The sequence below is a fragment of the Dermacentor silvarum genome, chromosome 6 (genome assembly GCF_013339745.2).
Source record: "Dermacentor silvarum isolate Dsil-2018 chromosome 6, BIME_Dsil_1.4, whole genome shotgun sequence".
Taxonomy (NCBI): Eukaryota; Metazoa; Arthropoda; class Arachnida; order Ixodida; family Ixodidae; genus Dermacentor; species Dermacentor silvarum.
Genome location: NC_051159.1, coordinates 134,760,295 through 134,788,012, shown reverse-complemented (window position 1 = coordinate 134,788,012; position 27,718 = coordinate 134,760,295). Strand labels below are relative to the sequence as shown.

Below are 27,718 nucleotides of genomic sequence, written 5' to 3'. Positions count from 1 at the left end.
TTTGCCGTCCTGTTGTAGAAGATTCGTTGCTTCTCTCTTATTTCACTGAGACGATTATGAACAGATTGAGGCGACACAGTCCGAGGTACCAGGTGGATGGAGAGAACTCGCAGTTGTGTTCTTGTTTGGCGGCCCATCAACCTCTGAGCGGGTGACTTCAGTTGTTCGTCCCTTGGCATATTTCGCCACTCCATCAAAGCGCTGTAAAATTGAAGAGTTCCAAAAGGACACTTTGTTAGAAACATTTTTCGCCTCCTGCACGGTGCGCTCTGCCATGCCGTTGCTGCGCGGATAGTACGGGCTTGAGGTTACGTGGGTGGTTCCGAGCTGTGCATTAAAAGATCGGAAGAATGCACTGTTGAGCGGTGGGCCATTATCCGCGCACAGCTTTGCAGGAATTCCATGAGTCGCGTAGACGGTCGTGCATGCGTTTTTTTACTGATGCCGCTGTTAGTTGACGCAGCTTTTGAATCTCGAAAACAAACGAGTAGAAATCCTCGAGGATTAGGTACGACTGGCCATCGTGGTAGAAAATATCAAGCCCACCGACTTGCCATGGTAGATTTGGTATCTCGTGACTCAGCATGGGCAGTCTGCTGTTTCTTTGCTTGTACTTTTCGCAAGCTGCACATGACTTAGCTAGAACTGAGATGTCGGCGTTCATGCCGGGCCAGAACATTACCTCTCTGGCTCGCATCTTCATTTTTTCTTCTCCCCCATGTGCAGCGTGTAGCAAGCGGAGAACCTCTGGCCTCTTGGCTGGAGGGATGACGATTTTGTCGCTCCTGAGTAGCAGTCCTTCCTCGACGTGTAGCTCGTTGCGGTAGTGCCAATAAGGACGCAGGGCGTGCGGCACTTCGTTCTTTGTTTCCGGCCATTCTGTGCTCGAGTAGGTGCGTAGTTCGGCCATGACAGTGTCTTTGTTAGTTTCGTTCCGAATACTCTCGAGCTGCTGGTTTGACACAGGAAGCGAAGAAATAACGTTTATTTGAAATTCTTGTCTCATCGCTTAGTTTAGTATAACTTGGAAATTGAGAAAGCGCGCCCGCTAAAAACAGTTCCTTGCCAGGTTTGTATGTTACTTTGATAGGAAATCTTTGCAAGACTAGCCTCATACGTTGCAGGCGTATTGGGCATTCACATAGTGGCTTTCTGAATATCGATTCTAGAGGTCTGTGATCCGACTCGACGATAACCTCACGCTGCCCAAAGATGTAATCTTGAAATGTCGTACAACCATGAAAAATTGCTAGTGTTTCTTTTTCGATCTGCGCGTATCGCTGCTGTGCTTCTGTTAACGAACGCGATGAGTAGGCTATCGGTTGCCCTTCCTGCAGAAGAACGCCTCCTACTCCGTGCTGGCTAGCGTCTACTGACAAGGTGGACGGTTTTTCTTGGTTAAAATAGGCTATAACTGGTGCCTGTGTGAGGGTTGTCCGAAACTGGCGAACGCTTTCATCTTGCCGGTCTGTCCAGACCCAGGCGTTATGCTTTTTCAACAGATCGCGAAGAGGCGCTGACAAGGTGGACATGTTGGGAACAAAATGCGCCACGAAGTTGATCATGCCGAAAAAAAACTTGAAGTTCCTTACGATTTTGAGGTGGCTTCGCCTGCATGATGTCTTCCACTCTGCCGGTGTCCAGAGACAGGCCTTCTGGAGTTAGAACGTGGCCCATATAGCGGACTCGAGGCTGCAGAAAATTGCACCTTTTCTTATAGAGCTTCAAATTGTGTTCTCTACATCGTGCAAGCAAGGCTAGCAGATTGCTGTCGTGTTGCTCTCGCGACAGTTCCCACACCAGGATGTCGTCCATTACTACAGCAACGCCTCTCAAGCCCTCTAACACTTGGTGCATCACTCGCTGAAAAACTTCCGGCGCGGACGCGATGCCGAAAGGCATGCGCAGGAATTTGTATCGACCATAGGACACAGTAGCGAGCTCGGCTCGTCTAGCTTTATCTGCCAGAACCCTGACGATGCATCAAGGGTAGAAAAAAATTTCGCTCCATGCAGTCGCGGTAGAATATCCTCCAACGTCGGCATATGATAATTCTCTCTGAGAAGCGCCTTGTTTAAGTCTGATGGGTCTAGACATATGCGTACTTTTTCTTTCTTTACTACTACAACCATGTGGCTAGACCAGGAGGTGGGCTCTGTTACCTTTTCGATGACTCCGTCACGCTCCATCTTGTCTAGCTCGGTTCTGACACGTTCTTGAATGGCAATGGCAATTCGTCTTGCCGGTTTGACTGTGCCTCGGGCTTCAGGTTTCAGTTCCATGTGGTAAGAGACGTCTTTGATTTCTCCCAGGCCCTGGAAAACGTCTTCAAATCCTTGTATTAGTTCATCAGCCTTCAAGGTGTCCACGGAGTTTATGCGGCAAATCAGGCCTAAGCGTTCAGCGACTTTGCCACTTATTGTAACAGGAACAGCTTGTTTCACGATAAAGAATAATGCCATCGTAGATTTCGCTGAACTAAAAATCTGAAGCTCAATTTTTTTTAGTGCCGTTTCCTTATGTCCAAAAAATGACCGCAGCGTAGAGCAGCAATCTTGTGCTGGCTGTGTAGTTATGCTTCTGAGCGTAGCTTCGGGCATGACGCAACAGTTAGCGCCGGTATCAATCTTGCACGAAATCGGGGTCGCTGCTACGTGAATAGTTGCCGACCAGGGGTCATGCTCATCAATAGCATTGACTTGCAGCATTTGAAGGAAATAATGCTCGTCCTCTGCTATCTCGACCTGCTGTATGTTGCGTCCTTGGTCCCTCGGTTTCACTAGTTGTTTGCGACACACCCTCGCGAACTGATTTCGGCAGCCACACTTGTTACAGCGTTTGCCTTCAGCAGGGCACGTCGCTTTTCCGTGATCTAGGAAACCACAGTTTCGGCAACTGCCGAGATCATCTTTCTTCGTCCCAGCGCGTATGCTGGCCTCATATGCTGTACTCACTGCTGCCTCCTGGATTTCGTGAATACGGGTTTCACCTTCTTCTCTAGCTCTGCACATTTACACTGTTTTGGCATAGGACGGATTTTCCAACAGAAGTCTTTGCTGAAAGTCTTTATCTCTAAATCACAGGATTATGCGACTACGCAATAGTCTGTCCTCTAGTGCTCCAATATCGCACTAGTGAGCTAGAATTCTAAGGTCAGTCAACCACTCGTTGAAAGACTCGCCCTCGCGTTGGCCTCGGGAGCCAAAACGAAATTCGTTGAATGTTAAGTTCGTCGCTAGCTTGTAGTGAGCCTCAAACTTTTCCATGAGCTTTTCCACGTCTTGCTTCTCTGCCTCATCTTCAAAGGTAAAGGTACAGAACGCCCGCCTTGCTTCTTCACCAATTATCACAAGAAATGTCGCGGCCTGAACTTCATTAGGCTGCTGTTTCAATCCTGTCGCCATAGAAAACAGAGTGAACTCACTTTTCCAGGTGATCCAGTTATAGAAACAGTCACCCGTAGTGTCCAGTGGCTTTGGCGGGGGAAGAAGCGTTGATGCCGTATTTGTTTGCTTTGTACGCTCTACTGACGCCGTGGCGGTTGAGGCTGCTGGGGCCGACATAGGTGAATTGGGCTATCAAAATGCATTGCTTAACCCGGGTAGTGGTGCTACCACTTCTGGCACCATGTAGACGGGCGTGATGCACGGAACGAAGTGTGTTTATTCTGAACAAGGCCCTGCTTAAATAAGGGCCGATACAAAACATGACATGCGCACTAGGAGCATCAATTGCGCACGTGTACATGATAGTGTGACAATGCGCATGGTTACATACTCAAACGTCCTTTGATTGAGAAGGCGGAAGGCGCTTGCTAATTATGGTTGGCTTTCTCCCTGTGACCATCAGCATCGCCATTGCACATTCCGGTTTAGTAAAACAATGAAACTAACTTTATAGTGCACGCAGTTCTATGGTGTTCCCTGTCCCCAGCTCCATCGTAAGTACTGTATCGAAGATTAAGAGAAGCAAGTAGAGCTGGGTAGCTGTCATCAATATAGGAGGCGAGCCCTAATCGCGAGCTTTTGCTTCCGAGACTGTTGTTGTTCTGTTGAATTTTCCCCTCCCACTTCAGATCATTAAGTCTCCTTTACAAATTGGTGGAGGTGCGGGGATACCTTCAAGCCTGGAACTCCGATGCGCGACGTTGCCCACTGCGTCTTTCGTGCCTAACAAAATCACACAGATATATATATATATATATATATATATATATATATATATAAACTCAGCGACTGTTAGTCCGAATCATGGCTGTCGGAGTCCAGCAGGGTCTCTTGTCTAAGTGGTGCGTGCTATTGTCTGGACCTGCTGACGTGTTTTGCGTGAGCCACCAGTGTAAGGCGCTACTCTTGCGATGGAGCGGTCCGGCTAGACATACAGCCCAATCTCTGTCGTCGGTGATTGTTTCGAGCATGCTGTGCCAGCGTGGTCCCGCTATCTTTACCGGCACCGATAACCAGGACGTGAAAGATTGGTTGTCGTTATTTTGGATGAATTTCGCAGAAGTGTTTGGCTAACCCGTTGCGCGCATGCTTCGCGCTGAACAGCGGTATCCGGGTGTGCGCAGCAGCAACAAGAAAATTTTACGAGTTGTGCAGAAAAAGTAATTTGCATGTGTAAGCATGTTAGCTTTTCGATAGCTGAACAAGAAAAGATACAGCACATAATGAAACCTACATAGTCGATGGAGCTTTTCAAATGTTGCTGACAAGGAACCCGCTCACAATGTCTGAGATCGTGAACATGTTCCAGAGCATCAATAAACTGCGCAACCAACGTATCTTAGCTCGGCAGACGACAGCAGGCTACAGACGTATACAATGAAAATCATTATATGCGTTAAGCATACCAGATTTTACGTGATAGTGCGAGGAGGAGACGACGAGCATAAATTTGTAGGTGCCTAATAGTTCATGGAATTACCGTATCTTACCGCACACAGACGAACTATGAACAAAGAAAAACACGTGCAGAATGAAAGAACGTAAGTTATCGAGGACTTGTGCAAAGTATCTCTGCTAAGTTGCCAGCAGGACCCCACATAGTAGAACGTATAAAGCTGCACATAGCGCTATTCTACTAGAAATGTCTCAAACTCCTGCTGGTTTGAGGTCAGCGACTTAAACTGGTGACAAAAGCCCTATGGCCGCGGGCGCCTGAGTGGTGCATGAGAGGGAAATTGAGAATGGCTATTAACAGGGGTTAGTATGTCGACTTGAAGTTGTTGGAATGTGAGCACAAAGCTCTGAGACAGAAGGTACTGAGTGTGAAGGTGCGGTGCGAGTTGTCACATCTATTTTCTGTGCCCACGCCATTGCGCATGCGCGATAACAATTTCTATAGGGCAGCAGTTGAACGAGTTCGCCAGCGTGTGCGCACGACATCGTCAAGCTGTCTCGCACAAATGAAGCTCCATAACCAGCCCATTCAGAGGGGTTGGGAGGATGCCGCCAGAAAATCCTAGCGTGCCACCACTGCCTTCTTGGGATAACAACGCGTATGTACCCCCTAACAACAGTGCACTATGGAGTGAATACCAATTGCTAGGAGTGTAGTGACACAGCTTCCAAGTTCAGCCCATTCGTCTTCGGTAGATAAAACTTCTGTTGTATGGAGAAAAGCACCCCGCCTTCGCAACCGTGATTTCGTTGCGTGTATTAAATTCAATCCAATTGTTTCTTTTTTTAAATCAATTTCACAATTCCAGGCGCACAGTCAAAACGCCACAATAATGCGGCTTGACGAGGGTCTACAGGGACATAATATACAGTTGTATAAAATGATATAGAGGGGAAAATTTTTTTTCTGTGTTCAAAAAGTAAATTGCTGGTCTCAGAAATATATTTGCAGTAAAGAAAAACCAGTCGCTCTTGGCGCCACACTTCTATGCATAATGCATAATTGCCGACAACTATGTTGCAGCACAAGCTGTTTCGGCATCACCTCAGAAGAGACCGTTGGTTCTTATTCTTGTACAGCATTGTATGGGAAGAAAAAATATCGTCGCACCGAGAACGAAACCCATTCCGCTGCCTTCTAACCAACATTTTTGAATGCGACCATTTCGTGGACCAAACGATCAACTGATTTGCACCCCGTGACGCGTCACTGGTTTCTAACACAGGGGCAGACCAATGACGGCACAGAATACGGAGCACGGAGGAGTGAACCATTCGTGTTTTCTGCATAATTGCTTGGTAAAAGGCGTAGCGCGCGAATGTTGAGAAAATGCCTTCCGCACTAAAGACGAAGATGACGACAGCGTTTGCACTGCTCGGGTCCGGGAGTACATTGTTTCGGTGCTATGTCGGCTGTTTTTTTTTTTTTTTTTCTGTACAATCGCGCACACAAAGCACGCCAACAACGAAAACAAGTAATGACAGTGCTGCCAAAGTGTCCGCATACATCCGGGCAATGCGGATGGGGCGAGCCTTTCTGTTCGTCATCAGTGCCAAGACACTGGGCAGGAATAGTGGCAGGAGGCAATGGGTTTTCAGTATTCCGGGCGACAAAAACTACATCGCGACGGAACGACGAGTAATATCATTTGCCCTTTTCCTGCATGGTGGTTGGGAGGAATATCAGCGTGCTTTAATGGAGCTAGCCGGTAGAAAATATTCGCTCTTTTACGTGCAAGGAGCAAAGAGAGCAATAAAAATGCTAGCTATCTTTGGGCCGCCAACATGAGCACTTTCATGTCGTCTTCAAAGCTACAAGGGCGCACGGCGAAGAATACGCTTGACAGCAAGCAGAACCATTAAGAAAGTATAAAGAAAGAAAAGAAAGTAAAAACCAGAGATACGAAGAACTAAAAAAGGCAGGGAAAGCAAGGAAGCTTGAAGAGAGAAGACGGAAAGAAATTAACATTTCAACAAAAAAAAACAGAGCTAAACACGTAGATAAAGCAGAGTAAATGTAATAAACGTTCTTTATTTCCACTTGAATCGCAAAACACTTAAACACGTGCGTATATAGATGGAGTGGTTGCCTCTAAGTGTTTAGACCAGGAGAAGTCATTCAGTCGGGGTCTGATTCTTCTCGCAAAAGTATTTGAAGACAGGAGTGGTGATGTTTTTAACTGCACGGGTGTCTCACATAAATATTTCATGGCATTGCCCCTATGGAAGATATTGTTAATGCACGAAGCAATGGGGTCAAAGTAATACTTCGGCCATAAAGTGCGCAGGGTGTTTGCTCTTCCTTTTGCGAGTCACGCATACCAAATGGCTACGGTAATATGCGCATTTGTTATTTTCGTGCACTAGTTTAATCGATAAGATTGCTGTCTTCAGGAAGCATATTTTTTAGCGCAGTGATAAATGTCGACAAATCGAGGCTCATAATTTGCTAGAATACAGCACTGAAAAGGCGACGACCCTGTGAATTGTTTTTCTGATCCTTTTTTTTTCTTTTTTTTTTGTCGACAACCTTCGAACTGGCATTCATAAGATTTCCAGCAATGTCCAGATGTAAATTCTGCCGATGCAGCGCACTCAAATCGAGGCTGCAGCACCTGAAGTTGATGTAGCTGTTATCGCGATTATGTTGGCGCGAGCCTCCGTAGTATTAGAAGACGAATGTATGAGCATGACTCTGCACTGTGAAAAAAAAATAATGCAATAATATTGATGGCTGTTCACCAAAAATTCCTGTAAATAATAATAACAATAATAATAATAATAATAATAATAATAATAATAATAATAATAATAATAATAATAATAATTATTATTATTATTATTATTATTATTATTATTATTATTATTATTATTATTATTATTATTATTATTATTATTATTATTATTATACTATTATTATTATTATTAAAAACTCATCAGCCGTTCCTGAACACTCTGTGAAGATGGATGATCAGTGAAGCTGCTTAGCACAGGACACAGAGGTGACAATTAAAGCATGTTCAACAAAGGTACGAACATATTTATTGTCCTGATCGGTGGTCATATCGTGATGATAGGTACGGGCACACGTTCTCCTTTCACCTCTCTTATTAAATGCGTCCGTCACGTAAGACAATGAATGACCCATACCTCCTTAAGCAATGGCTCATACACTGTAAATAAAAACAAAATTTTTAACGCGGCCTTCCCATTACGACGACTGAAGAGAAGTAAAATTTTACGCTGGAATGATGAGCGCCAACGAGCCAGCTGTGGAAGAAGACTACGACGCTTGAGCCATTGCTGATGATGATAGTTTTTGTTGACGAACACGAAAAATGCACGGAAACCTAGCCATAAACAACTTCACTGTAATGTTAATCGCATTCGGATAAGCTCCGCTATCTCAGTGCATGCCAGAACACATTCCGCAGTGTGGAACTAAACTTAAGCCGAACTGGAAATCAGTTCAGAAAGTTGCCTTGGGGCGTGCTGTCTACGGTCGTGTTTCTGAATTCTAAAGTTGGCATTGCATCAGCTGGAAGTCTATGGAGGCCATTGCTTACTGACTCCAGCCGTTTTCAGTCATTGAACGTGGGGAACGCACGCGAATTTGAGCTTAGTACGTACTTTTCTGCTTGCTTCAGAGCTACAAGAGATGTTAAGAGACGCGTCCTGGAGCAATTACGTATTACAGCCAGGACGCGCTTTTTAGATTGGTTTATCGTTTGCCAGAAGTGGTTTAGCTTCAGCTTTGCAATATACCGACATGCAATAATATAAATAGACTAATGTTGTCTTTAGAACGCCTATTAAGGCATGGGTAAAAACACCGCTTGTATAATGTCCCCACTTTTTATATGTCCCAATTATGCTACAATACCGCTCCTACGTTTAAAGATTGAAAAATACTGCTTTTGTTTTATTGATTAAAAGTAATTCTCAGCAATCAGTGTGTTTCAATCCGAACGCGCAACCGCAACCATATAGAACTGCCTCATCTTCATAGTATTCTGTCTTGCAAATCTTTCCATTATTTTGATTTCGATTCAACGAATACCTATATTTCCTCGTTTACGTGCCTAGACCTTAACTCCCAAAACTTGCTTTTATGCAAGAAATGCTCGTGACTGACCGATCTCAATCATTACGATCTCTATCAGGAATAGCAGGCATTCTGACTCCCACCGACCGATGAGAAAGCGGTTCTGCGCATTAGTAGTCCTTGCTGGTCTAGAGTGGGACCAAACAATTTTTTTTATAAAGCAGATTTTCAGACGTGTTGCGACAGTACGAGTTATTTCCTTCACTAAAGCATTTTTCTTGTAGCGATAATAATCTCTTACCGCCAACAATATACTGCGGGTCATTTTATTATTAGGACCAGGTTACTTTATCAAACTTATATGATTAAACCTTTATATTGTGCAACCATGCTAAGCCCAGCACACCCATTTCTGTACCAGTCGGGTCTCGACAAGCAAATGAATGCTTGTTTGGCCCGGCTCAGTGAAACATTTCAAGGCTGTGCGTGTGTATAGGACCCGTACATCAAAAGCTCCCCGCCCAGCCATCCGCGTCCTTTCATTCCCGCTCACTCTTCCTCTCACTGCATTGAATACTACAAACAAAGCACCCTTCAGAAGTTTGCTTCACAGCGTAACTCACCACCTGGAGGTTCCCCGTGGAGTTGGTTTTAGCGATAGCTTTCCCGCTACTCCTTTGTTCGCGCTTTCCGGCGTCCAAAGCCACGCGTGTTCACTGGATTACTCATTTATGCCTGCCGCGACAGAGCCAACACAATCTCACTCAAACCTCATTCGTGTCTGATCGTATTACCTATCTGCCGGCTCTTAATGAAAGCTTTTGCCCGCGTCCCTGGCTCACATGTAGTGAAATTATTTTTAACAGTCAAGTCAGAAGAGAAAGAGGAAATGCTGAGAGGGTGACAGAACGTAGAATTAGAGGCAGAAACCCAAAAGGTTCGTCAACACGATAACGAAGAGGTTGAACACAGTACATAAAGGCATGTTGGAAATAATAGAAAATAATCTCGTCATATGCAATCTCACCGAGCTTTAACGATATGCACATCATGTACAGTGCGGATTATCGTGCACATAACGTAATGGCAAGTTTTGTTCTCTCTTTGCCGTTTGGACTGTTGCCAACTCCCTGATCCTTTCCATCATTGTTTGCACTTTTTTCTCAACTGCCGCGTGCTCAAACGCATTTACTTCTTGCTATTTTTCAACCGACGGTGCACAACATCTAAACTTCTGGCGGTGCTCATGCGCCTACTCTTCTGCTTGCTCACCTTGAGCTTCAGCAATGACGAACAGCTCTCGGATGCAAACTAGAGTGCGGTTAACATGAGCGTTAAGGTACATATCAGGGACCAAAACCAATTAGTCATCCAACTGAATAAGCCTAGCGCAGATGAATCTCGCACCTCGTCTGCAAGACGTTACCGCTGTTCCCGTCGAGGCCGCAAGAGACATTGCCCTATACCGCACGAATGACGCCGCTTTTCACGGTAGGCCCACCGCTTCGGCCCCCAAGGTCACGTCCTTCTTATACGACATGCTGTGCAGGTGATTTTTTTGTTGGTGTTCATTATCCACATATACCAAAAACAGCTATCCAGGGGCAGCCACAAGCTGCAGCCTCCGAATCAGTATACGGTACTCGCTCTGCAGTCACCATTCACGTTATATTGATGAAGCGGTTTAAAAGAAAAAGCAAGCATTACATCCCGACATTCAGTGCTAGTTTACATTACCAACTCGCCCAGTTACCACTTTACTAGTGCTGTGAAAAATAGATGCCTCCTGGAACCTGCAATTTTTCCTTTCTATTTGCTAAGATGTCTATGTACACAGACGCTACGTGCGAGCGACAGAAGGCGAAAAGCATGCTTTTTTGTCTTTCCACCAAGAGCTGATGTGCCGCTTTCGAAATGGGCTATCGACCAATATATCGTTGTTTTCTTCCTTTCTGCTTTCCGGAAACGCAAGTCTCTGCGTTTGCTGTTTTAAGATGTTCGACTGTGCGCGAAGTGGCAGTGATTTCGAGTTTTACAGCTTGTGGTGATATATCATCATTTCCATCTGCGTTAACGAGTGTTCTCTTGGTTTAATCCAGTTGATTTTGTATACGCGGTAATTACGCTGTGTTTGCCTTTGAGAGAGAGAGAGGGAGATATTTAATGAAACAAAGGTGGAGATCAATGCCCAAGAAATTTTTAACTCTCTGACCTGCGGCACCACGTCAAATAAGAGAAACGGGTAGCACTTGAAAAAGCGAGACCTTTAATATATTTCACATTTAAAATCAATAATCGCAGGACATTCAGTCTCGTCTAGAAATAACTTCATGTTTGGAAAACGAGAATAGTTGGCTGTTTTAACGAGAACAGTTGGGAAACGAGACCATTTGAAAGTTTTAAACGGTTAAAAAAAGTTTCGACACCCACACTAGCATTTAGCGAACCATTTTTCGGTGCGAGATTCAAAAAGTCTTTGAACCATTCAAAAACCCCACTTATGTAGGTGGTGTGTGTTGCTTTCCTGAATATAATGACAACATGTACAGATTCCGTCGCACGCTTGTTCATTTCAGATCTCGTAGAGGCATGAAGAAAGTCCCTCTTGGAAATAAAATTGAGGAGTGATCACATTTTTCCAGCCTTCCGGAATTTCGTGCTTTGATGGCGACTGGTCAATCAAGAATAGCAAATTTCTCGCTAAGTGTTTGGCGCTGCGATTAGCAATCAGTGTTCTCGCAAAGGACACACGAAATGTTCTCCGGTGTCCCACAGGCCAGGAAGTTCGGGTTGACATCACGTCGTGTGTCATGTACATGATGCTGTACAAACGCCACCCCAGTCTCAGCCTGCTCATCAATGTTTTATGAAGCTGTCTTGAGCAAGAAGCTTAAGGGAAGCTGAGGGGGCTCGATGAAGCAAACGGACATTGAAGTCAGGGAAAGTGCAGGCGAAATTACGTGCTCTTTTCTTCTAATTGAAGTGTTCAGATAATAAAGACAAGACGAATTACCATGGACAAAAAGAACTTGACGCTGGAGGGGACCGAACTTAGCCGTAGTGTAAGTTCATTCGGCTGCCACCGGAGTTCCGTTGTCCACTTTAATTTCTATTTTCCTACTAACACGAAGCTTGCTGTGCCTTCTTAACGCGATAGAGTTAAGGGCCCCATGTCTCAGAAAATCCGGTATCGCTGTCGGCGTTGGGGGAGTTTCCGTGAGCAAAAATTTCCGCGTATAATTAAGCATATGTATACCTGTATGCCACGCCTTGCTATATGGCATGCGGTATATGCGGGTTACATTGCCACACCATTCTAACACTAAAGTTGCTCATACCTTATCTCACATTCTTGACAAAGTTATTCCTCGGCCCGCCGGGGTGGCTCAGTCAACTAAGGCGTTGCGCTGCTGAGCACGAGGTCGCGGGATTGAATCCTGGCTGCGGCGGACGCATTTCGATGGAGGTTAAAGGCAAAAACGTCCGTGTGCTTGCGTTGTAGTGCACGTTAAAGAACTCCAGTGAGTGAAACAACTTTATTTAGACCAGCGGATTGAGGACTGGGCCTAGGCCGCGCCTAGGCCCAGGCCTAGAGAGACCCTGTCTCCCGGCCGCCTCTCGAGCTCGCTGGATGGCCCATAGTTGATCTTGCAGATCTGAGCTGATCAGCGCGGCTTTCCACCGCGCCCCAAGCTGTTCTGGGGAGACTGCATATTCATCCTGAACATGTGCGCAATCCCATAGAATGTGTTCTAGGGTGGCGTGTTCTGTCCTACATAAAGAACTCCAGGTGGGCAAAATTATTCCGGATCCCTCCACTATGGCGTGCCTCATAATCAGAACTGGTCTTGGCACGTAAAACCCCAGATAGAAGAAAGTTATTCCTCGGAATTTTGAGAATGACAACCCACAAACAAATCCTAGGAAACACAACGACAGCGCATGCCTTTTATGGTAAATCTTCTCAGACTGAAATATTAAAAGTGCGAAACAATAACAGAAACCTGAAAATTGATTTTTTTTTTTTTTTTTGCAGTGGCTGTGCACTACCTCCGGAATCAGCCAATGCAAGAGGCCCCGTTTCGACCAGAAAGCTCGCCTTCGTGCATAGCTTCCGCCGGCAGCGTTTTCCGGTAAATATTACGGTTACATAAGGTGCAGCTGCCGGGAAGCGTGAGAATCAGTGAGGCATCTTTGAAAGGTATCGAGATACGCTCTTAAAGGCGAAGCTTAAGCGTCCATCAAATTTCCATCCATCTTAACCGCATTTGTGCTAAGAGACATGCTTAAGCCTCGTATAACCATGTAGTATATTTACTCCACAAAAGTCAAGTTGAGGCGTCCTTTCGGAGGAATCGCCTGTACGCCTTTGCAATAATATATCCTCCCGTAGCTGGCCCCATTCTCCTCTTACGAAAGTGAATCTTTGGTGCTATCGAGGTAACTGCCACGGAACGAAACCGCATGGCTCTCAGCTTGCTGTCCAAATGACATCAGTTTGACTACTTACTTAGTAAGCCTCGCATGATTGTTTTCTTGGGATTCTTTATTGAGCCTCATGCAATAGCGGATACCGCTATCTGTTTCTGGTAATGGATGTGCATCACAATAACCGTGAGTTGGAAGACTTGAGAAATCTCACAGTAGCGGAGAAGCACCTGACTGGAACCAGTAGCAATCTGGGGAAGAGCAGCCGACATCTAAGAAAATGCGAACGCCAAAAATTTGTTATCTATAGCTCGCGAAACAGCTTGGATAGAATATTTTCTGTTCGTACAAAAAGATGAAAAACACCGAACATCAAGTAAGCAATAAAGAGCACGCTATTTTTTATTCTTGCATGCATAACAACTTCACAAAGCACTGACTGTTGATATTACGTGTGACGCGTGCGTTCGTGGTGGTCCATAAGGTGACGCCGCTGTTATATACGAACTTATAGTGTGTGTGTGTGTGTGTGTGTGTGTGTGTGTGTGTGTGTGTGTGTGTGTGTGTGTGTGTGTGTTCTCGCGTGTTTTACGCAACGCTGACCAGTTCGAGCTGCCGGCTTCTTAGGTGCATTTTGAGGCACTCAGCCTTAGCGCCATTGACTGTGGGTTAAACCAAGCGAAAAAGAAGTCACGCAAATCCACTAGAGTGGACGTCTCCCGCGCTTTGAAAACAGCTTCTTTTCTATAACTGCGATAACCGTAGATATAGGTGGCAAGGCCCACAAATGCAGATTAGATGATTCTGACTTTCAATGGAATCCATTTGTGAACGTGTCAGCTCAAGATAAAGTGTAGCTACGTTACTCACAAGAAAAGAGTAAATATAAATTAAGGCCTGCCTTTGAGATCCGTTATGCGTTGCGTCATGCTTCTCACCATTCCTTCTCTCTTACTATTGGAGAGCATAGGCCACTTGATATTCGCAGTGTCTGGGCTGTTGAAATGCCATGGAGCACGATTTACGTTTTCGTTTGATTTGCTATTTTCTCTGGAAATCTGCCTGCCAAGTTTGACATCTTTTGAGAAGTCGAAATAAAACAAAAAAAGGCGCAAACTAAGCTGGCAGGAAAGTGAGCCGCTCTTTCAACAGCTCCCGCTGCTGAGTGATGTATCCGTTTTTGTCTTTTTTATCCAGTCTCTGCATGCAGCCTAGGTGATATGATTAATAAACGCCGACAGGCAACCCTCCAGCAATATTTCAGGCGAACGTCATTATTTGCAGCTGCAAGGTAAAAATTAAAGATCAATAATCAAAGCGAATGCGCATAGAATTTTTTCCTGAGGCTTGAAAACCTATACAGTGCAGAAGAAGGAGACGTGAATACGGCGACATCTCAAAAGAGATAAAGTGGTGCCTCTTGAGTGAGAAGCGCTCTACTTTTCGTTTCCTTCACTGACTTCCTTTGATATCTACGACATTCTTCAACAATCCACCTTGGCACCAGTCTCAAAGGAGAAGCGCACCGAAGGCGCGGAAGTTGCGTAAATGGCATCGATGAAGACTCAACACTTCTCGAATATTTTTTTTTACCTGACAACTTTTCCGCTTCCATGTATTTATCTTGTACATTTGATATACCCAGCAGTCACTTTAGCGTGCCTTACTTAAAATAACACTTGCACGAGAAGAGTGAGTGAATTATCTAATAAATTGTCGGTGACGCTTCAATAATATAAGCTGATGCCTGGGAAAATGTAAACGGCACAAAAACATTCAACCTTTAAATTATGACAGGGCATCATCAGGCGTGATTTTTCAGTTTGGCACCAGAAGCCACTGATGATGACGTTCAGGTCATCATTATTACCTAAACACGAGAGGTTTGGGTACTGAGAGGGTTGTTCTTTGCACATGTACTTGATTTTAGTTATACTATTTGCACAACGGAAGCATGGCTAAACAAGTCATGCTAAAGCAGGTCTTCTTTAAGAGATAGGTTTGCTGTGACCAGAGCGGACAGAAAGTACAGTGATATGGCTAGGTTTGGCGGCGATGTTTTAATATCATGCAAGTCGGAACTGCTTCCGTGTTATCCGAAAGATCATGAAATGTACTACGAATACGTGTGGATGGAACTACGAGCGTTTCATGACGCAAACTTCCTGCTTTGCTGCTACTACTTCCCGCCGAAATTTAATGCCCATGTCTTTACAAATTACTTTGGAACGCGAAAAAATCAATCTGACTTTTCGAAATACGAGGTTCATAATTATGCAGATATTATTCTGCCAAAGGTAAACTGGTGCACATATTCAGTTGGAAGAGATTTATGGGAAAGAGGGTTTTTTTCATGGACTGGTGATCTTTGTGGCTGCCGATCGTTGTGACGTGAAAAACACCCTTCTTGTTTTTCTTCTTTAATTAAGAATTTTCAGAGGTTTTTGAAATGGTATTACACGGACAATTGTGCGGATATTTAAAGCTCAAAATGTATTCGCTTCAACATGGGCTTACGGAAGGTAGATGCGCAGAATCCGACATCGATGCTTTTCTAGGTTACAGCGCACCGACAGTGCTTTACCGCAGTCGAATGGACACAGTCTACCTTGATTTGACAATAGCTTTTGACAAAGTGTGTGATCATTTACTCCTGCTTAAACTGTGGAAAAATTGTTTGTGCATATGTGCAGAAAGTTGGGCTTGATGGCTCTTCATGGCTTTGGGCAGAGCGCGAAGTATATAGACGCAGTTACGTCAATTTGTTCATTCCCTTACTCAAAATGATGCTCTCTACCTTTACTGCATGTTTGTACTCTTCGTATGCACTGTTGCCCTGCCGCCACAGCCCTTCAGCTGTTGGTAGGCACTGAAATAAGCAAGCAAGAAACAAGACTGTCGTCACATTTAACTCACATATTAAGCAATTCATAATTATAGTTATCGTGATAAAAACATGCGCCTTAGTGCTACAAATTTTTACGGCAGCATGAAGGAATGCACAAAACATTGTTAAAAGATTGGAAGAAACATGGGCGTAGTGAATGCAAAGGAAAATCTGCTTTGTGCTATCCAGTGCTGCAATCCGTATGACGTCAATACCGAGCAGCCTAAATCAGCTACCAACGCTCGTAAAGCATTCTTGGCGCACATTTATTGAAACCTCGAAAATGTGCTACATGCCTGTATTACGAAACTACATCCTATAACTGGTCGCTTAAGCGACAAAAAGCCGGGTTTTAGCAGTATTTCGTGAGTCTCGCCGAAACGTAATAACATGAGGACGTCTTCTTTTTGACACAGCCTGTTTCCAAACCTGCTTAACAAATGAGGAGGCCGCAAAGGCTGTATGCATACATCTGCATAAATCGTGGCGTTCTGTTTTTAAATGCACTGTGATTTCGACTGTTAATACGCCAAAAGATGTCGTCGCGCCTTTCAAGTACATAAACAGAACCGCTATGTGAGAACGCAGGCACCATCTAGCATTTCTTACAACTTTTAAAAAGAAAAAAATATTTCACCCAGAAGAAGATAATAATCAGTCCAAACATTTTTCCCGCCCTACAATCAGGAAAGACTAAGGGGAGGGGAAAGCGACGACGATGAAGCACTTTTTTTTCTTGACGGACAGAACGCAAAGCTGATTTAGAGCTCCGATCTGATTTCACTGTAAAATTCCGCCTAGTTCGGAGATCAAACGCTCAACGATCAGCTAGTTCGACATTAAAAGATTTCTTGAGCTTCCCGAGTACGGCTGTAAAGAAGCGCTGCTGATGTGTAGCAACGTTCAACGTTCTCGCGAAAGTCTGGCAAGAGAGCATTGTGTTGCATCAGCAGTGTTGTTTACGAAGCAAATTGTTTGCGAATAAATGCGCGAGGGGACAGGCAAATTATGAAGTTCCGCACTGAATGAAGGCGATCCTTGAAAAAAATATATTTCAGTGTCATAGAGGAAACAGGAATGAAGCAAAGCAGCCTAAAAAACGATGTGAGTTCTCGCTCGAACTGCACGCCGTTTATGCCTGTAAATTTAATCAAAATCTCTCGGTCTCTTGATCTCGTTTTTACTGCCACCCTGCCAACTTTATCTTTTTTTTTATTCTGCAGTGTATTTGGCGATGTTCTGCCTCTCGCCAAGGCCTTCTCCTTTTCCCCTCGCGAAGGTGTTCCTTCCTTATCGCAAGAAAACTGTAGAGCTGCGCATTTTGCCCTCTAGCAGCGTAAATAAATGCTCTTAAAGGCAAACCATTTCTGAAAGGACCCCTGCTGGATTTATCATCCGTCAAGTTGGTCTTGTTTCTACAGCGAGCGGCGTCCCGGCTTGTTTCACCTCCCGTTTGCCTTCCCGCGTTTACCGACTCCGGAACAACATTGCGCTGATGGTTGTGTTGTGTCTTTCTTTGTGCAAGTCTGTGTGATTACGTTCTGCACTGACTGCGCTCTCGAGCATTTCTCCCCCGGGCTCGTATTTACGTGGTAGAACAAAACAATTCGAGCGTCGTCTGGGCCCTCTCCTACTATTTTCGCAGATACTCTTTTTTGCTGCTCTTTGGAGAACTAACACCCTAAGTTCATCCTCTGCTCGAGGATGAACCTCCACGGTGCGCTTAAAGCCTGAGCTGGCGTCATTTTTCTGCACTCAATCTTGAGTGTAGTAAATATAGTTCTACCTTCGCAGCGTTTTCTTGTAATGTGTTTATTTACTGGGCCCTTTGGATCTCTGTAAGGGTGCGACGAGGATGGATAAGCTCGCTTTCTTGGCTGTCCTTCGAGCTTGAAGGCGCATGAACACTACGTGAATGAAAACGTGTGCGATGTTTTGGTGGAGAAAGGAACGCTCAGTGTACCACCTTCCCAGTGAAGTTATAATACATTCAACCTTGTTTTGTAGCTGAAAGCATGACGCGGCCGTCTGGGTCATAGTTGTCTGCTTTATTGACAACTGTTTCTGTCTTCTATATACAGCAATAGACTAAGCATATATAAGTATGTATGTATTATGTATATATATATATATATATATATATATATTGCTTCATGCACTGTTGTACACTGCCTAAGCTAGTCAGGACAGCTTTTGTTACAGGGAAGAAATGAAACAATCGTGGGCTCCAAGCTCAACTAAAGGATGGGAAAACAACTCCTGATCCTCAACTTGCCCATCACGTTTGTTCTCCGTTTTCAGGGGACATGCATGTGTTACCTGACTAGCGCACTTTAAGTTCACACGCTCGAAGTGAGAACCCAACGTAATATGTCTTGCAAGAGCACGTCCTCTACCCATGTTGTTTTAACTTTTACGAAATGCTCATAAAGATGACCTGTGGTCACCAAGCTAAAGACCTGTGGCTTGTGCTAAAGGTTAAAAAAACCATGACGTAAATGTCATCGAGAGAAACGAGGCTGTTACTGCATGCAAGACAAAACAAAACAATAATAATTAACGCGTCAAAATGAGGAAGCAAGTGCATAACATGCAGAGCAACCATCTGGTAGGTCAACAAAGTATAACTATGCGAGAGGTAGTAAGCTTAAAATAGGGGCGAGTTCATCACATCATGTAACAGAAGCGTCAAAAGTCAACGCTGGTTTAGCTCCGATCAGGCGGCGATGGTTAACGCTGGTGTAGGGAGAAAGGCAACGGCCGGACACCCTGTCGGCGTTCGCCAGGTGACGCTTCCACATGGCGCGGGAATCGCTTGGTCGGCCCGGGTCAGACGCCCTTGCGACGTTCACCAACCGCAGGCTACAGGAAGACATTGGACGCGCTGTCATGCCCGGGTTGGAGCCAGAAGCAGTCTTGGACCAAAAACACGGCAGGCCCCTACTGCCGTGCCCTGGACACCATCTTATCCGTCTCCCGCCACGTCTGCTACGCTGACCATATCCCCCTGAACCACCTCTGTGTAGCACGTGACCTATTCCGTGCGGCTCGGCCATATAGCTCGAGCTTCAGTCTCCATCCGTGTAAAGTTCCGCGGGCTGCTTCTTTGTCTTCAATTTTACTCACAGACTTTAATGCCAGGGAGCATCTATCACAGACAGCATATCCGTGCACACGACACCTGTAGCGAGACGTGTTAATCCAGGTTCTTCAGATTATTTATTATAGGGCGTCGCGCGTTCACTCGCTAAATGGAAATGATACACTCGCTTCTTTGTTTCGACGGTGGTAAATAGAGTTTCACGGTGTTATCTATCGCAAATCGTTTTCGTTGCGGACTACTTAATTTGGCGCTGTTCCTATCATTGTTAGGAAGCGACCAATGCAATCTCGTTCACGCTTTCAAAATAGTGACCATATAATTGAATTTCATTTAGGCGCAGCACCGGTCCAATCGAAACCAGTCGCTGCTGTAACTCGATGGGAGACTGCATGCGTGCCCGGGGTGTCTGTCCTGCTGTCGATTCCGTGCACTGACACTGAAGCTAAGGTCTCATCCCATTCAATTTAAGGACAAAGCATCACTTAATCGAGCTTCATTACTTTGTCTACCTCGTAAGTCACTTTGTCGCTATTTTAGTGCATTTCACTATGTAAACAATCTAATCTATCACAGCTTAGTCGAGTTAGTGTAGGGTTCATGCAACAAATGTTAGGCATGACAAATCGTCATGTGTCCAGGGTGTTCTACACTAAGCACAGCAAGAATTATTACGACAGTTCTAAAGCGTCTGTAGTACTGCGTGTAACTATTTACTGGATCAAGATTGTCGTGCAAACAGAAGGGTCTCCTCATCTGCTTTCATTTCCAAGAGAGGCGCGGTTGAAGATTTTTTGTGTTTACTTTCAGCACTTTCCCTGGTTGGCACTCGGTGGGCGCTTCAGCAAACAAAAAGAGGCATCTGGGCCTTCGAGTTTAATTACATTTCAACTGCCCCTTCACCGGCACCAGCCAAAAGCGGCAGGGAGTATATTGGATCCAAGTTTTACTTGAAGGCTTCATTTCGAAACGGCGTTCGAAGGAGGCGCAAAAGCAGCTGAAGTGTGTAAATTATCGTGTGCGTCTACAGGTTGATGGACATAGATATTAATAACACAGAGGGAGAAAATTTATTTCCTGAGCATTGCCGGATGAAATTGTTTATTGAAATTACCGTAGACACATTATTTCTTATTTGCTTACATTGTCGCTTTCCCCTATCATTTTCAGTGCTTCATAACTCACCTTCTTAACATTAAGAAGTACATTCAGATGTTGGTTCACAGAGGATAAGAGGATGGGCTTGTTTGTATGGCATTTTCATAACTAAAGCAGAACCATACAACGACAAAGTGACAAAACGGGGTGCCAAATTGCGCTGCTTTCATAGATATTCGAGGTTATCAAGCTTTTGAGAAACAATAGAACAAGTGCCACGTCGCAATCGTCACGCTTTCGCAAGAAGGCTAACTTTTCTGGTCGTATACAACAAAACAAACACAATTCATATGAAAATAATATACAGAAATAAAAATAGGTATATCAACATATTTATCAACCATCAGTCCAACTAATATAATTTGATAATACTAAGTAATATAATTTAATTTTGCACAGTCCAAGTAATATAACTTCAATAGCAATGTTTGTTCGATACGATGCCAAGGCGTCTGACAACGCGCATAATAGGGAGTGCCGATGACGACTATTAATACGTTGAGTGGAAGAATAGTGCAGAAAGCATTGAGCATGTTTTGTCAGGATGACGCAGCATCCATCTAGAAGTGCATTACAGCGCAGTTAGCCACCTGAAACCTTGGTTTTTAAATATTTCAGGAGAATGCACTGCATTTGGTGTAAAATATTAAAACACGGCTAGAGCATTGCTAGCGTAGAGGTGGTGAAAACGTAGAAATAAAGATGCGGAAAATTGATACCAAAATAGGGTAAAGTTATGTTTCGGCGGGGCTTATTTATCTCGTCAGTTGTCCCCGCTTGTCCTAGAAATGTTTTCTCTTTTTTTTCTACGGAATTTGCTATTCCCCCCTATGCCCAGACGTGACCCTAACAAGGGTAAGCTAGTAGGTTATGATGGCTTATGTTCTCGTTAATATATTTCTCTAGGAAGACTAGTTAAGGAAGTTCGCTATCGCGCTAATCCTACCAAGAAAACGTTTCCATTACGTTCACTCGGGATTCCTTAATTGCCTACATCCAAGAACCAAACAGAGAAATCTTGCTATATAACTTACGCTGCCGTAACTACTTGATAGTTTAGGTTAGCTGTTTTCTTATTTTCTTAATATTACGCTATTCTGCAGTAATGAAAGCGGACTCTCTTCTCAAATGCGGCACTACCGTCGCAAATGTCTCTTGTGAACGTCCCTTTGACAACTTCCGATTCCTCAAGTGATGAGGCTTGAGCTTATAAATTACGTATTTGTATGTTGTTGGACGTGCCTTGCAGTAAAGTTTCTTTAGAACTCTTCGAGTGCCTTTAATGACAGCATGAAACCCTAAGGTGCGTCGGTGCTACAGGTGTCTCAGGAGGCATCTACGTTCCAAAATAAATATGAGAGACTACGTTACCACTAGAGTTTACATTCTTAAAGATTTTGAAAGCAGGTAAGGCTCACAGTTTCTTCTCTGAGAGGTTTTCACCCGTGTCTCTACAAACTACATTTATATAAAAGAACTAACGTATCGTTCATTTTTTACGTCGTTCTAGGTATCCTGCTTCCTTTGTTGGCAAGAGAGAATTCCAATCGGTTTAATGAATCAATGCGTTGTCCAGCGTGGGTAATCTCTAACGCGGCACCTAAAGTATTATTTCGTTTCTGTAGCATGTTGTACTAAAAATACAGTGAGCAATATTGCAACGTGTTCCAGTTCATTGAACAGAGTAACTTCTCGGTATAGTGTTGGTCGCCAGTTATCGGAGTATACTGACTGCGCGGCATGGTACTCCAGTTTGTGTTCTTCAGTTCTCACTATTACAATCTTAATCACTGTTCGTGGGCAAAGTGCAAAGCACTACCGGTAGAGCGTAACTGCAGAGTGCATGTTCAGCAAGAGCAACGTGTGATCGGCACATGTTTTTACTGGAGCAGTTTGTCTCCTGTACAAAATGCGTAAAGGGGTGTCAAAATTGTTGTTGGACATTGCTGTAGCTGGAAATAACCGACTAAAAGTCCAAGCGCAAATTCTTAGTGCTTGCAAATGACTCAAGGAATTTGAACGACGGTAACTTGGAAATAAAAAAATTGTCAGCCCTTCCACAGGGGTGGAGATGGAAGACCAACAAATCTGTACTATAGTGGGAATTATGTATTTCCAATTATGACTATTAAGATGTGAAGGTGTAATTGGTTATTTGAACTAATAAAGAATGAGAAATATGTATGATCCGGTGGATTTCATTTATTTAGTGACCACAGGGACCATGGCCTTATGGTCGCTACGGTACACCGACATAGGGTATACGGCAAAGGTTGGCAAGTTCTTCATAAACACGTCACCAACGCCGCGCGCGTTCGGTGCGAACTATACGAAGTAAGAATAGTAATTTTATTGGCTGTATAAACTTGGACACATTCGCTTACTAGCTGAATTAACAACGGTGGTGTGAGCGCGCACACGCAAACATGAATAGATCACACTCAATGACCGCACACAACCGCTGTCAAAACGCTGGCGAGAGCAAGCGCGCCAGCAGCAGCTAGCGAAGGTTGATGCGGTCTATCGCTTCAACGGAAACTGAGCGGCGAAAGCACAGCGCATACAAAGGTAGGAGCCGTGTTGCAGATCGCTTTCAAGATACGGTGCGTGCGACCGCGCCTCACCGCGCAAAGTACAAGTACGCAGTAAATTGCTCGCCGAGCAAAAGCCACACTCCCTCCCTCTCGCACAGCCTTCCCGCTTTCCTACTTTTGCCTGCAAGATTCCACTTCCCCTTCTGCCCGGTTGCACGATACGCATTTGATGCCGCAACACAATGTCGCCTCCCCTCCCTCCCGTCCCCCCCCCCCCGGCCTTTCGCGCGACGGAGGAAGTCGCGTTTGCTCTCCGCCGTTCGTTCGCTACACGTGAAAGCGCGCGTCCCTCGCGTGCTTTCGCTCGCGCATACAGCATACGGCCAATGAGAGTTTTTTTTATAAGCCCTTAACAGCTTTGCTGTAAAAAAAATTTGACACGGCGCACTGCTGGAAAGTCTGCTCGCCTATTTGACTCCTCCTTCGGCGCTACGTATTTTCTGGCCATATCTTTGTCATGTTAACGTGTGACGTGTATTCGTATCGTTTTCAAAATGTTCCCATGTGCCGCTTGCACTTGGCCGGTGGAACGAGTTCCTATTGACTGTCTCCGTACTAATAAACGTGACGCATGTTTGACTGGTGGGAAGCGTACAGCTGCGAACAGTGGGTGAACGCGGTGTCGGGGAAGTTAGTGATTTCTTCTGATCTCGCTTTTCAGTGCGTTCTCAGCTCCTCTTTCGCAGATGACCTGTACTTAAATGCGTTCGTGGTTTCCTACCACGCAGTCGGCTTCTAACGCTTCACGCCAGCAAAAATAGTGAATCTTCTACCCATGTCGCTCCTCTGACTTCCTTTTATGCTTAATAAGCAGCGGCCAGATTCACAAAGCTTTTCTTTCGTAAGTTCGCTTTGCCAGTGGCTGGCCGCCTTTGCTAATGATATGTCTGGCATCCGGATTGGCTAAAGTTCTTTGTTACGCACAATTCCAGCGTAAGACGTTTTTGTGAATCCCGGCCCAGATTATAAACTTAAACATGCGCGCTTCTTTTCTATTTACTTGAATTTGATCCCTGCACACGTCGCCATGTTACACTTGGCTATTGGCACAGCGCCCGTGCGTCTGCGCTGTTATGCCTAGAAGCCCGCCAGCGTTGTGCTCAGTCGAACTTCTAGCTCTCCGACTTTACTCCCTGTTCGCTGAAGAAATTAATTGCTGCTGGGCCAATTTAACGAGACCCCAGGACGAGCTTCCCTCAGTGGTTCCAATGAATCGCCTCTTTTGTGGGAGCTCAAAAAAAGAGACGCATATTAACAGAAAAGCGGCTCTAGTTGTGCAGAAGTGGCGGTCTTGGGAAGAAACAAAATGGCAGGGATACTGACGTGTCACCTACCACTCCTGTATGCGTGCCTAATTAAATAGTCTTGACTCGCACTTCGCTTTAAATTAGCTCCCTGAGCTCTGCGGTTTCTCTGTTTTCTCAGTGCGTGTGCGCACGTGTGTGCGTGCGTGCGTGCGTGTGTGCGTGCGTGTTTGCGTGCGTGTATGTGGGCGTGTGTGTATGTGTGCGCGCGTGCGTGCGTGTGTGTGTGTGTGTGCGTGTGTGTGCGTGCGTGCGTGTGTGTGTGTGTGTGTGTGTGTGTGTGCGTGCGTGCGTGCGTGTACATGCGTGTGCGTGCATGTGTGCGTGTGTGCGTGCATGCGTGTGTGTGTCTGTGTCTACGTGCGTGTGCGAGTATACGTGCGTGCGTGTGTGTTTGTATGTATGTATGTACGTTCGTGTGTGCGCGTGTGTGTGCACGCGTGCTGCGTTTGTGTGTGCGTTTGTATGTGCGTTTGTGTGTGCGCGCCTGTGTGCGTGCGTGCGTGTGTGTGTGTGTGTGCGTGTGCGTGTGCCCGAGTATACCCGCCGTCAGATGGTGTTAGCAGAGGAACACTCGCACCATCTCTGTTACTATTGCGTAACTTCCGATAACGGGTGCCGCACCTGATACGCGGGGAAGCCAAATTCTAAGAGACGCGTGAGCCACGCGGGGAAAACCATGTGAGGGTGAGGGAGAGGGTCGAGCGTACCCACCAGCTTCATTACACACGAAACTGGCTCACCGGGAAGAAACACAAAAATTTTCTTATTTTCTAAAGTAGTTTCGCCAACTTGCACAGCATCGCATATCAGCCTTGTGACAGCAGGAGGGGTTTGCTGTGCCCGGGGGTTTCCCGATAGAAATAAAAGATAGTATTTCACCTCCCTAAACAATTGTACTGGCCAAAAAGATAAATAGGCGAAGAAAGTAGTATTGTCGAGAGTGATATTAAAAGATCAGCGGGAAATTGTACAATTCTGCAAGTATTACATATTAAGCGGGATATTTGATATCCAGACATATCCACTTTTACATCGGCAATCATTCCATCGTCAACACTGCATGCGTCATTTGAAAGGCGCGTCGTAACCGTGCTTTATTTCCACTTCAGAAGAGTGGCAAGACCAGGCACGACTCCGCTGGGCAGCTGATGCGTAGTCACCTCAATGCAATCGCCCCACCTTCTCAGTTCTTGGCTGTGATGCGCCCCTTCCGACATCCATGGAGTATAGGCCTCCTGGAGTCATCCGGGAAAGCCAACTATGAATAGGTGGGCATCATCGTTGCTCCAAGCGACAACGACACGAGCGGCTGTCTCAATCTTATTATGCAAATGACACAAAGAACGGTGTTTAAATGGGATGCATCTGAGAAAAAATGAATACGGCAGTCATGTGCCCCTCCCTTCGAGGAGACCATGTGCTGAAGAATGACGTACGAGCAATCATTGTGCAGCAACTAGAAATATAAGCCCAGCTGATGGCTTTCGCAAGAGAAATCGGATGCGATATGCGCACGCAGCGTCGTAGAAGGATAGCATCTCTTTGAGATATTGGTTGCCTGTCAGAGATTTTGGGCGCCACGAATAAGTAGGCACCGCTTTGCAGATCACCTCGCTGAAGTTTCTTTTTCATTCCTTTAGATGCCAATGTAGTGTACTAAAAAATGCAAGATAATATATGTCCATATGTCCTCGTTGTCTCTCCTTTCATGCTGAAGGGCAGTAAATCGTACAACAATTGAAGATTTATTCCTGTGCGCGAATGGAAATGTGCGTCCAGATTCTACTTCATTGCAATTATTGTACATTTAGGCAGAATTACAACGGCAATAAGTAGTGGCGTGGAGCAGAGGTGGAATACCCGGCCTCAAATCTGAAGGTCGTAAGTTCGAATCCTACTTCAGTGCACTACATTTTCAGGCATCGAGTGGTGCCTGACACCGGCAAGAAAAAAAATACATTGCCGAGAGCTAGTGGAGCTATACTAGTTCCGGTGCAACCAAACTAGGAAGGCCCACTAAGCTTCATCAAAGTCACTCCCTCACCAGAACAGGAATTGGCCTCCCTGGTGGAGTATTCGGCCACTACCTCCCTCATGACTGCGAGTTGGAATACGCTAGCGCAAGACAGGGGTAACTGGAGATCGCAGGGAGAGGCCTTCGTCCTGCAGTGGGCATAAAATATAGGCTGATGATGATGACAACGGCAATCACAACGTAGTGTCTGTGCAATGAGCTTTGTTACGCAGAAAAAAGACTGTGGTAGACGGCACGTGCATGCGGCAGACAGAAACGTTATTTCGAAACAATTCTATAGCAACGCGAACGGCGAACAGTGGGCGCGATCTGTGTCTGGGCTGGTCGCAGCCATATCTACTCATCTGATACGTATTTATGTGGTAACGATCAGCGGGACAAATGTGATATTCGATAAACGTGGTCTTCTGCCTACTGGGTCATCCTCGCAACAATATTATGGATATTACGATGCATCAATACCATGCAGAACTGAAAACTACCATGTGACTGCTAACTGACAACACCACCACACAATTACGCCGTAAAATCTCAGTTGAAACAACTGCCGCCCAAGCATGACACGCTGACTGACTCCGCTTGTTGCTATACCACTACCACGCTGGAGAAGCCGGCGACTTATTAACCCTGAACTATCGAATCGGGGCTCTTCATAGATAAATAAATAAATAAATAAATAAATAATAATAAATAAATAAATAAATAAATAAATAAATAAAGACCCTTTAAGATAGCTATGACAGCGCATAAACAACTTATGCGCTCAAATAGACTGCTGCTGGGAAACTTCTAAGCTGAAGGAGACGACGAAAGGAGCCACGAAGCTTTCATGCGCCAAAAGATTCGGCGAGTCACACTAAGGACTCTGCCGCTCTAAACTTGTCCTATAGAAGCACTCATCCTTAAACATTCTCTCTATATCCTCCCTATCTCCAATAAGGCCTGGCAGAATATCAGTGGAGCGGAATCGCTGCACGCTCCGCAGCACAGGTGGGACGGATTCAGGCCTAAAGACGCCCGAGCTCGAGCCAGCGCGGCCAATTTAGTCCAACTGAAACCATCGTTGCCGTCAGAGCGCGGTACCTGCTATTATATCGTTAACGGAAACATGGCTAGAGAGCTCTACTCAAGCCTCGGTAATTACTTATGTGGCTAACCACGTCAAAAGTTTGCCTCGAGGCAGCTCAGCGTAAGGACCCGCTCCTGCTCTGATAGTCAAGGCCTCGCACCGGGCGCGTGTGAAGCTGTTCACATGAGAGTAGG

The 27,718-nt window shown here is 45.2% G+C and overlaps 1 protein-coding gene across 2 annotated transcripts in view; it reads left to right on the top strand.

Moving 5' to 3' along the window:
* LOC125946410 (uncharacterized) overlaps window positions 1-25,939 on the top strand; it is a 94,523-nt gene extending 68,584 nt beyond the window's left edge. For both annotated transcript variants that reach the window (XR_007467567.1, XM_049669532.1), the window contains exon 3: window positions 25,530-25,939. Coding sequence is in view for 1 of the 2 variants with exons in the window: in XM_049669532.1 (XP_049525489.1) it covers window positions 25,530-25,688 (159 nt within the window). In the remaining variant the exon portion in view is untranslated. The remainder of the gene's footprint in view (window positions 1-25,529) is intronic.
* The last annotated feature ends 1,779 nt before the right edge of the window (window positions 25,940-27,718 follow it).